At 35.2% G+C, this 11,431-nt stretch overlaps 1 protein-coding gene across 1 annotated transcript in view; it reads right to left on the reverse strand.

Moving 5' to 3' along the window:
• Positions 1-5,752, reverse strand: part of LOC145991789 (dynein axonemal heavy chain 7-like) — a 208,974-nt gene extending 203,222 nt beyond the window's left edge. The window contains exons 1-3 of the mRNA XM_083127839.1: positions 5,532-5,752; positions 3,092-3,311; positions 1,803-1,966 (exon numbers count right to left, since the gene is read on the reverse strand). Coding sequence (XP_082983965.1) covers positions 1,803-1,966; positions 3,092-3,311; positions 5,532-5,740 — 593 coding nt within the window. The 5' untranslated portion in view covers positions 5,741-5,752. The remainder of the gene's footprint in view (positions 1-1,802; positions 1,967-3,091; positions 3,312-5,531) is intronic.
• Between the last annotated feature and the right edge of the window lie 5,679 nt (positions 5,753-11,431).

The following is an 11,431-nucleotide window of genomic DNA, read 5'->3' on the forward strand; positions in this document are numbered from 1 at the left end:
GCCAATTCAGGATGTCTGTGGCAAACATTGCCAATTCAGGAACTCTGTGGCAAAGGTTGCTAATTCAGGATGTCTGTGGCAAAGGTTGCCAATTCAGGATGTCTGTGGAAAAGGTTGCCAATGCAGGATGTCTGTGACATAGGTTGCCAATTCAGGAACTCTATGGCAAAGGTTGCTAATTCTGGAACTGTGGCAAAGGTTGCATATGCATAATTCTGAAAGTTCTGTTGTGAGTTAGCATTTCATATTCTTTGATTAAGAAACAAAACACTCGTTAAGTTTTATAACATTGCGTAGGTGACAATTTGGCCATAAATGCATGTATTAAATACAATGTAATACACAGGGCCTTAACAAAACTTGATCTGCAGCCTAGATTTCCGCAAGAGATGCAAAAGAAAATGAAGGAATGAAAACGTGATTAGGTTTTCATAAAATAGAATGCAGAGTATACGACGTGTTAATAATATACTCGTACTTAAGAATCTATCGTCGTCGTGAAAATGACAGATGATAATGATGTAAAAGAATATTGTGTTGCCATCAACTGTGGATCTTCTTTTCCCCTCATATACATTTGCTATACTTATGTGTCATTCCCAAACACATTTCCCTATCCAATTTATAGGGCACGTATTTACAAAGTTTCCTCAATTTTTCCCCAATCAAAACAAAACTCAATATTGTTTTAACATTATTTTGAGTGATGTAAAACAACGTTTGGAGCGAAAAAATTATGATGCACCGAAAACCATACGGTAGCGCTTTTCGCCCTTCGTTAGTCGTTCACTCTTCCCCAACTAAAAATAAATAGTCCATGAGCATAAGAATAAATGCCAATGTCTAAAACCTAATGAACTAAATAAAGGTCACTTGCTTCCCCTTCCCTCGAGAGAAGTTGATTTCTCCGCCCATAGCCTCAAGACACCAATACGTCCTCTGAACAGAAAAAAATGCAAACAAAAAGGAGAGAAGTTACACTTACCAATGCAATGATTCTATTTATGTCAGGCGACCGACTTCAGTAAAGAGATCTTCCTGTGTGACGTCACTTTCGATATATACTTTCGGCAAATGCTTCTATTGACAATGGATACAAACAAAACAATTCTCTCGCATTTCCTGATGCCCAAATATACCTGCCCGAATGCCAGGAACTTGAAATTCCAAGAATTATGTCTGACACACATGGAGCTTTCCGAATGGCCAACAATCATTTTGGTTGCTAGGGTCTTCAAAGAGGGATTAGTCCACAAAGACTGAAGAAAATCTTGAATAGGCACATGCCACTCCTTGACTAATGTGAGCCATGTAGAAGAATGCCAAATGCAGACTCATGTGTTGTCTTGGATCAAAGGGGATGGATTTGGTCTTGCAGCTGGAGAATTCCTTAAGTCGAAATGGGTGTGCTAGATATACAGGCTTAAGAAGTGATGTTCCAGATTTCAAATTCTTTGAATTCGTCTTTCGAAGTAGTGACGAGTTTGACTCGTAATCAACCATTGATCGGACCCCCCCCCCCCCACACACACACACACAACTCTTGTATTTACGTGGGGTCTAGATGACACCCGGAGGGGTCAGTGGCAGGTCTGCCCCAACCCCCCCTTCCAGTCGGTGGTAGCTAGTTACGCCTAATATACCATCGACTGGAAGCAAACAAAGAACTGCTATGTTACCATCTCCATCCTACATGCCAAAACCAGTGTAGAAGGCAGAGACCCTTTTCAATTAATCAGATGACAACAAAAAGAGCAACGTTGAAAAATGGAACTTTACCAGACAATTATCATCATTATTACCATCCCCAAGAATAGTCCACCTTAGGCCTCTCTTCATCCTGTAAAGGCTTCAGTATGTTATATGCACAACAAACATGCAGAGCCTCTTCATACCAGACCTTTACTTCTTCTCTAATGCCTTTGAGGCATTCTGGATAACTCTTCCTAAGCTTCATTGGTACATGCTATGAATATAGAAATGCAACATCAGAAATGACTATGTATAAAATAAATATTGAATTTCTAATCAAAGCTACAAAAGAAGTTTCTATGACAATCTCTAGATGTGCACAAAATTAATTAACATTTTGGAAGTGACAGGGCAATCGTTGAAGTTGCCAGAAATATTTAATTTTCCATAATGACAGTCTATAAACTTTTATAACATTGGTTATAAGACATATCAATAATATTTTAGTAAAGTTCAGCTTTATTTGAAGCAGATAAAACTTAAAAATGGCAAAATATGCCCTAAAAACTATTGTTAATAACGTACAAGTAAATTTTATTGATATTACAATTTAATATCAAGAAAACTCACTTTATTCTTAATAATCTAAGTCTAAAAGATTGATTTACCAATTCTTCAGACCAAATGCTTTATGTACATTGTATCATCTTTGTAACACAATTACATTAATCTAGTAAATACAGTGTGTTCACTGGACACTGTATATTGTTGATGAACTTCGTAAAAAGCAATCAACGTATGTAAGATTTATGAATGTTTCATACTTACATCATTTTTGTCACTCAATGTTTCAACACATTTCAGGTTTGTCTTCGTCAAGATCTATAAACAGTATGAAATGTATTACAACAATGAGTAATAACTAATTAAACAATTTAACAGTTTTTCACCATTTATTGATAATTATCAGCTTGCAGGAATGTAACTGCTTGGTACTTAATTGTTTAATAATTGGTACTGATTATCTGCTGTAACACTTCATTCTGTTTGAAACTCTTGCCATGGACAGATGTGGAATGATTGTTTTGGTGTTTTAAGTCCTTTATGCACAGTAAGGCTAATTGGGACTAGACCTACAGCTTAAAGTGGGATCCGAACCACTATGTGCCTCCACTGGGTATCGAACCTGGGACCCCTTGATTTCAAGGCAACAACGCTACCATTACGCCATCGAGAAGGCAAACATGAAATGAGTCCAAACACTGAGCAATTAAAAAGATTTAGTCATTACTGTATCCAGAAATGAGAGGCTTCAAATTTGATTAATTATTTTTTAAAAAAAAATTAACATACCCTAATTCTTACATAAACTACCTTAACTATAAGTATTTCTACAAACACTGCATATTTTCTCTAGCCATTCATCAAGTAAGGGATGCACATAATACTTGTAGGCACTTTTCCTCAACTGTGATCGCCAATATTCTTGTCTATAAAATGGCAGGTACAACTTCTTCTCAAGATCTTCCACATGCTCATCATAATCTATTTCACCTTCTTTCCTTTCAGCAACATGTCTCCTAGCACTTACTTCTTTTGCTACAAACATACCTTTGACCCTGAAAAGAAAGATGAAATATTTTCATGTAGTGTCAAATAAAGAAATACAATGTATCTTCAATTCTACTATGATCACTGGCAATACCTGGATTTCTTTTGAGAGAGAGCTGGAACTGTCAGTCCATATCACACAGCTGCATTCTAGGTAGTGGTGGGATACCCTCTAAAGTACCCTTATTGTTGTTGGAAGAAAAAATGGTAACCGAGGATCATTTTAAGGCAAGTTTGCATTCACCACTTTGGTTTCTCCTGAGTTCTTAGGAGGGGCTGCATCCCCATCAGCTCCCCCCCCTCCCACCTGTATACACCAGTGACTATGATTTCCTGTATTATGCATACAACCTCCAGAATTTACATTTTTCATTTCAAAAGTTCTAAGACCACAACCCCCTGAAAAATTTAATGTACAATGAAAAAGTTTAGAGGCTCCATTATCGTGGATGGTTTGAAATAATCAAATGTGTGTGTCTGTGTAAAATTAGGCTACTGTACCCCTGCACAGAAACCTAAAAAATTATCAACATAAAACTAGATTCCAATAATAATATTTCTCTATACATAACTTTTTACAAACTGTTTACTATATTCGATATTAAATTGCTTCTTTTTGGATATGTAAGTTCATAAATTCACAATGTAATACAAGTGTGTCCATAAATTTACCTTTTGTGCTCATCACACAATGCAATGTACTTTGAGACATAAGCGTATGTGGCACACACACAGAGGAGGGAGGGAGGGAGAGAGAGAGAGAGAGAGAGAGACAGAGAGTGAGTGAGTGAGTGAGTGAGTGAGTGCGATTGTGATTGCGGCAAGAACGTGGAGCCTGCCACTTGCTTTTGAAACACAACACCGGCTTGTTACTGCCGGCATTGGCCGCATATCAAAAGCATGTGATTTGTGTTGAATTGTTGAGAATTAAACTGTCGGCGCAAGCATTATTAAAGGGGTTTTGCATTGTACTATTCTACTGTTAGTTGCTCGAGAATATTATTCAAGAAGTAGGTGGTGTGTCGCGTCTCGCGTGAGTCAGTGTCCGAGGTGCGTTTGTTGGGTTAAGTTTAACACGTCATTACGCTCATTATGAGTGATCAAAAGAGTAAGACTTAGTGGGTCACAATACAAAAAGAGAAAAGCATGAAGCATTTCTGAAGAAGGTTCCGAAAATCAGTTCTTTTTGTATACAGAAATGTAATCAGGAAAAAAGTGAGGGAAGTGCCATTGATGAGCCCAGTGTGTGTTCTGTCAATTCTACAGATGTAGAATACAGATGTTCCTCATGCATCCAATGAATCTCAGGCATCGGCATCAGTGGCGGATCACCTAATGATTCTTCAGTTGCAATGGTGAACTCTGGTAAACTTGAAACTAGTGGCACTGTTAGCGTAATTGTTACTGAAAAACACAATCTAGTGCCAAGTACAGACCCATCATTGTGGAAAATTGATGAACAAATTCATGACTACGTAGCTGTCCATGGCATCAAACAGAACTTGGAAATGGATTTTAGTAAATCTAAGAGGACATACGCTGATAAAGATAGGTACCTTTCCAAACATATCTTTACCCAAAATTTGACTAATGGAGAAAAACAAATGAGACATTGGCTGATTTATTCAGAATCCAAGGGCTGTGTTTTCTATATTCCATGTTTGTTGTTTGGTGACCGAAAAATGGAAATATATTTTACTTCTGAGTAATAATTTGTCATATAGCTTTGTTACATTTTTGTATGTAACTATCATTTAATTAATACTGTATGCCATTAATAGTAAAAACAAGTAATACAGAAAATAATGATTTTTTTTTTCATTCTTGATAAACGGTATGGGGGGCAGCAGAGCTTGTTTGGCCTAGGGGCGGCAAAAAGGCAAATCCCACCCTGGGGAGGGGGGGTGAAGAAATCAGCACCATGCTCCAGCTGCCTTTACCCTCCAGGTACTCATTAATTAGAGACTGGCTGATCTTGTGGAGAACTATAATTCCAAATGTGATTAAATATAATTGTATTACTCCTATCTTACATATTTATTGTGTACAACACTAGGATTTCTACTGTGCTCAGAACACAAAGTAAAAGAAACTATTAGTATTAAAACTATTGCTAAATTTAAATTGTTACAGTATTCACATCTGATATTGGAAAATCAGTAAGAATATCAGAAGTGGTATCAGTGGAATCAGGTCAACAAAAATGTAGCAAATGAATCAAAACTTACCTAAATTTCTCAATTGCTTTGTTTTTTATAGCTTGCTGGGAGTATTTCAGCAGTGGATGCTTACTATAACGATCCCTTGGGAATTCTGATAGAGAAGGTATGGGTGGCAGACGTTTTACCTCAGCTTTTTCTTCTTCTTCTTCATCTTCCAGTTTCTTTTGTACAGGATTTCTATCTTCCTCTACTCCACTGTGCTCTTTCTCTTCCATTATGTAATTCAAAAATATTCTAAAAGAAATAACAATAATAATAATTTCGAAGAAATGATGAGCATTTGTACACTGTAATTTTGGTAACAGTTCCGACTGTTTCATGATTTTTTTCAAATTCTCCTAGCAGGAAGACTAATTATTGTAGAATTTTGGAAATCACGTCACATGAAATTTGAACCTTCCTTAAAGTAATGAGCACTGTTTGGATTCGAAAAATAAGTTATTTATGTTGAAAAGAATAACTTAAAAATTACCTTACGCAAGCATGCGCTCATTCAATGGACAAGGTATTCTCCGATGACAAGCAACAGTAGGTATCGTAGACTAGTGGGAATGAATGTAAACCTATATTGAACAAAATCTTAAGTAATCACTAAAAACTCTGCAGTATGTTTTAACAGACATAAATCAAAATCAAACCATGTAAAAATTGAATTCGTAGCATGATGAAATTCCAATAACACAAAAGCAGCTTGGGCCGTAATTTTTATTTACAAAATCATCTTGCAAGTGCTCCCAGAAGTTTGGATGAAATGTAGGCGCAAGACCTAAAGATATAAATCAATGAAACTTTTTCCATGGAACAGTAGAGAGTCATTAACAATTGATTGGCACCTATGAGTTGTGAACTGAAAAAAAATATAAAATTAAAGGTAGATGGATGTATGGGGAAAACACATGTAAAAAGAATGCACAATATTTGTAAAAGCTGGACAATTGCACAATGAATAGTATTCCAAAAATTGCATTTTCATGCATAATGAAGTACTGTGTGTGAAATATTATATGTTTTACATGATTATGACTATATATAACATCCAATAATCCCATTCGCCATTAAAAAAATATACTTCTGGCCAGGTTAGGGCCTCCAGTAGAGGGGGATATGTGATGCATGCCATTGGACAAGCCTGTACAATTTGAGGGGCCTCATGTTTCCGAAAATATACATACCATGTTACTGTATCATTTATTCATTCATTTCTTGTGAAATTATGATCACATTTGGGTAGAAGGAAGAACAGAAAAGAAATCTGCATTGCATAGGCGTGTGCACAGGGGAAGGGGGGCAGTTGTCCCCTCCCTAATACTCCAACTTAGAATTTCCTTTCCACATATTTTTGGGCATTTATTTAATACATATATAGCTTCAAATACGAACTAGGCATGGTATCTTCGAAATAATTTTAAAAGAAACGGTACAGAAACTTTTTTCTTTAAAGTCTCTATCAGCATGGATGTCAGCAAGAATTCTATTCAGGGATGGGCAATCAAGTTATTTTTCCAGAGTGGGTGGCAAACGAGGCACATTTTCCTCTTAAAAGTGTTGTCTCCTCAGAAACATTGTTTTAGTTTGAAGTTATCATGTTCCTGCAACGTCCTTGCAATAATTACAACATATAGTAACTATGACTGAAATGAAATTATATGAATGAAATATATAATTTTTGGTCGACTTTAATTTTCAAGGGAAAAGTTTTCAAGTGCATGGCATCTTTTTGTGAATGATAGGATGCTTCGTCACATAAAATCCTGCACTGAAGAAGCTCATCATCAAACTGGTAGAAATGACTGGTCTGTTACATTACAGGAACTTGATTCATTTATCGCAATTTTGTATGCTCGCGGAACACATTGTGCGAAAAGTCTTAAATTAGATAGTTTGTGGTACAGTACCTGGGCACCACCATTTTTTCGTGAAACCATGGCTAGGGACAGATTTCGTGAAATAATGCTTTGATCATAAAACAACAAGGTCCGAAATTACATACTAGGAGCATACATCACTGTAGATGAACAGCTATTTCCTACAAAAGTTAGGTGTAGATTTGTGCAATACATGGCAAATAAACCAGACAAGTTCGGCATTAAATTCTTGCTTGCAGTTGATGTCAACAGTAAGTACCTAATACAAGGTTTCACTTATTTGGGTAAAGATGAAGATCACCCAGCAGATCAGCCTGTTGCAGAATATGTTGTACTTCGCTTGATGGAACCCTTTGTTGGAAAGGGAAGAAATTTGAATTTGAATTTGAATTTTATTTTTCTTCCGTTGACCCTTGTTTAAAAGGGCATGGAAAACGTCAAGATACATAATGAAATAATAATTAGTTAAGTACATCATAACAAAAAGAAGAAACATTGCGTAGTACATTACATCACTACACCAAAGTAAAAATGAAAAAATACACTTCATTACACTACAATAAAAATAAAAAAAACACATTATCATTGTTGCATGATTGAAATAAGAATACAATTAAAATACACCTTTTTTAGTACATTGGCCTTGTATTGTCTTGTTCCATGAATTCTCCGATACTGTAGAGAGCTCTATCTGTCAAATATTTTTTTATTGATTGTATTTGATTATCTTTTGGAGATATCAGTTTTATGTCATGGGGCAGCTGGTTGTAGAATATTTTTCCGGCATTCATTGGTGATTGTTTTGAGATATTGAGTCTGTGTTGGTTCTGGTAATAATTATCTTTCCCCCTTGTATTGTGGTTGTGTAATTGGTTATTTTTAGTCATGCTTCCAGTATTTAGAACAAACGTTATAGCCTTATAGATGTATAGGGAGTATATTGTCATTATTTGTTTTTCCCTGAATAACTCTTTGCAAGATTCCCTACAGCCTAGTTTGTACATTATTCTAAGTGCTCTCTTTTGAAGTCTCAGTATTCTGACAGTATTATTATAAAATGATCCACCCCAAGCTATTATGCCATATTCAACATAGGGGTAAATTAGTCCATAATATATGCATTTGTTAATTTCTGTTAAATTATATTCAGCCATTTGTTTTAGCAGGTATAGATTAGATGATAATTTACTGCAGATGTTGTTAATTTGTTCTTCCCACGTTAATTTTTGATCTAGTGTTATTCCCAAAAACTTTACTGAAGATACAGTTTCTATAAGCACATTGTCTATGCATAGTGTTTGTGACTCAAAATCCATGTTTCGGATTGTATTGAATATCATAAATTTTGTTTTATTGTTATTTATTATTAATCCATGTGAAGTTAAGTATTGTGCTAGTTGGTTTATGGTGATAAAAGTGTTTATTTCAAGCTTCCTAGGGTCGATACCTCTGGCAAGAACAGTTGTGTCATCGGCATAGGTGACAATTTTTGTGTTTGGGTATTCTGGTACATTGTTTATGTACAAAATAAAGAGCAGGGGCCCCAGGATTGATCCTTGGGGTACCCCCATTAACACTTTCCTACTTTGTGATTTAAAGTTAGTGACTATACCATGCATGTTGTAGCTTATTTGAGTAATTTGCATTCTGTCCTGTAGATAAGATTGTATAAGTTCATAAGCTATCCCTCTTATTCCTATATTGCTTAGTTTGACCATAAGCAGGTCATGTTTTACCCTATCGAATGCCTTGGAAAGATCTAGATATATATAGTGTTTGCAGCTTCGTGTTTCTCTAATGTTTTGGTTACATAATCAATTAACTGTGCTAGAGCTGTGTTTATTGATTTCCCTTTCTGGAATCCATGCTGGTTTCTGTTTATTATGTTATATTTGTTACAAAACTTTATAATATAATTTGATAAAATTTTTTCCAATATCTTTGAAAAAGCAGATGTTAGGGAGATAGGTCTGTAGTTCTCAATGTCTGTTGTAGCTCCTTTTTTTGAATATGGGTATCACTGTGCTGTGTTTTAGAACTTTGGGGAATGTACCAAATTGTATTGAATTGTTGACTGCATACAGCAGGGGTTCTAAAATAGATTCTGAGCAGGATTTAATAAGTTCAGCTGACCATTCATCAGGTCCGTGTGATTTTTTGTTTTTTAAACCTTGTATAACTTTTTTTAACTCATTAGCACTTACTTCTGGGATATATATACTGTTTGACTGATATTTCTCGATTGGGATCTCTAGTGTTTTGTCATTATTTTCATTCTCTCTGTTTGTGTTGGTTAAGTTTATAAAATATTTGTTGAATAAGTTACATATGATATTCGGGTCAATTACTTCAGTGTCATCCTTGATGACTTTTATGTTTGCTTTATCATTGTTTGTGTTTGATACACGGTGATTGTTTACTATTTTCCAAATGGCTTTTTGTTTATTAACAGACTTTTTTATTTGTTTACTGAAAATATTTGATTTTTGATTCCTTATGGCTTTCTTGAATAGTTTTTTTACATTTTTGTACTTTTCCTAGTGCTTAGTGTCTTTTGTAATTCTAAATTTTTCATATTCTATTTTCATATTACTATTCAAAAGTATAATTTCTTCTGTTAGTGGCACTTTCTTATTATTAGGGTATATTCTTTTTGTTGTTTTGGGACAAGCTACATTTAAATAATATGTTAAGTGGCTTATTAGCAATTCCCAGATATCATTCGTGTCAGTTAGTTGGTAAAGGTCTATCCAATTTTCCTGATGTAAGAGGTATTTAAGATAATCTATATTTTGCTCACATGTATCCCTACATTCTATTGTGTAACTTTTTGAGTATTCTAACCTTTTCCCTTGTATTGTAATTTTTTGAGACGTGTGGTCAGAGATAAGCGTATGTAGGACTTCAGCTTTAATGTGATTTGATTGTATGTTTGTTATTACATGGTCAATCAGGGTTTCTGTACTTTCTGTTATTCGAGTTGGTTCTTGAATTATTTGAGTTAGGTTGTTTGACTTCAAGGTATCCAAGTATTGAGCACAGTTTGTGTCTTGTTTTAGAAGATCTATGTTTATATCTCCAACTATTAATAGTTTGTTATGTTTTTTTGTCAAATGGTTTAGCATGTTGTCCAAAGCATTTACAAAGAGATTTATGTCACTGTTTGGTGATCTGTATACTGCTATAATCTTAAATGTATCTAATCCTATATTAAGCTCTACACCACTAACTTCTAGTATATTTTCCATACAGTATTTGTCAAGGTTTAACACTTTTTTGATATTTTGTACACTATTTTTTATGAAGATCGCAGTGCCACCACTTTTTTGAATTGACCTGTGGTAGACTGCATGTAGATTGTAACCTGTAATTGTGCATAATTTATAATTTTCAGACCTGAGACCATGTTCAGTAACTACAAATATATCTGGTGTGCACTCACTTAGCATTATTTCCAGTTGGTCAATTTTGTTGGAAATGCTCTGTACATTGTTATGGAGAACTGTAATCGTTCCTTCTTGGTTTCGCAGGCTGTTTTTATTGGGGATTTGGTTATCATAAGTATGCTTATCACTTACCATAAAAAATCGTTTTTCAGTTTACTGGGTGTACACTTCTTCCATTGAGATGACCGTACATTTGGAGCATTCACTTTTTCACTACACTTTTCACTGCTATCTTCGGTGTCGTGACTGATTGTAGCACAATCCCTGTTTTCAGATTGTACTTCTACCATGGAAGAATGTGTTTCTTCCTCAATTTCACTTTGGTTTATGCCATTCTCCTCACTTTCTTCACTTGATTTCCACCCTTTCTCTTCCATGAAACCAATATCACTCACAGTTTTCATAGCAATGTCGCTAGCTTCTACACCCACCCTATCATTTTCCTTGCTACTCTTGTTGTTTGTCTCAGTTAAAGTGTTCTGTGTTTTTCCCTTGTCGGATTCAACTAGTGCTACTCCACTTATCCACTTCCTTGTGTCAGTACACTTTTTCCAGCAGAGTGGGATGATTTGATTTTCCTGTGATTTTCTGTTAA

The sequence above is a fragment of the Lepisma saccharinum genome, chromosome 8, assembly GCF_977018435.1.
Source record: "Lepisma saccharinum chromosome 8, izLepSacc3.1, whole genome shotgun sequence".
NCBI lineage: Eukaryota > Metazoa > Arthropoda > Insecta > Zygentoma > Lepismatidae > Lepisma > Lepisma saccharinum.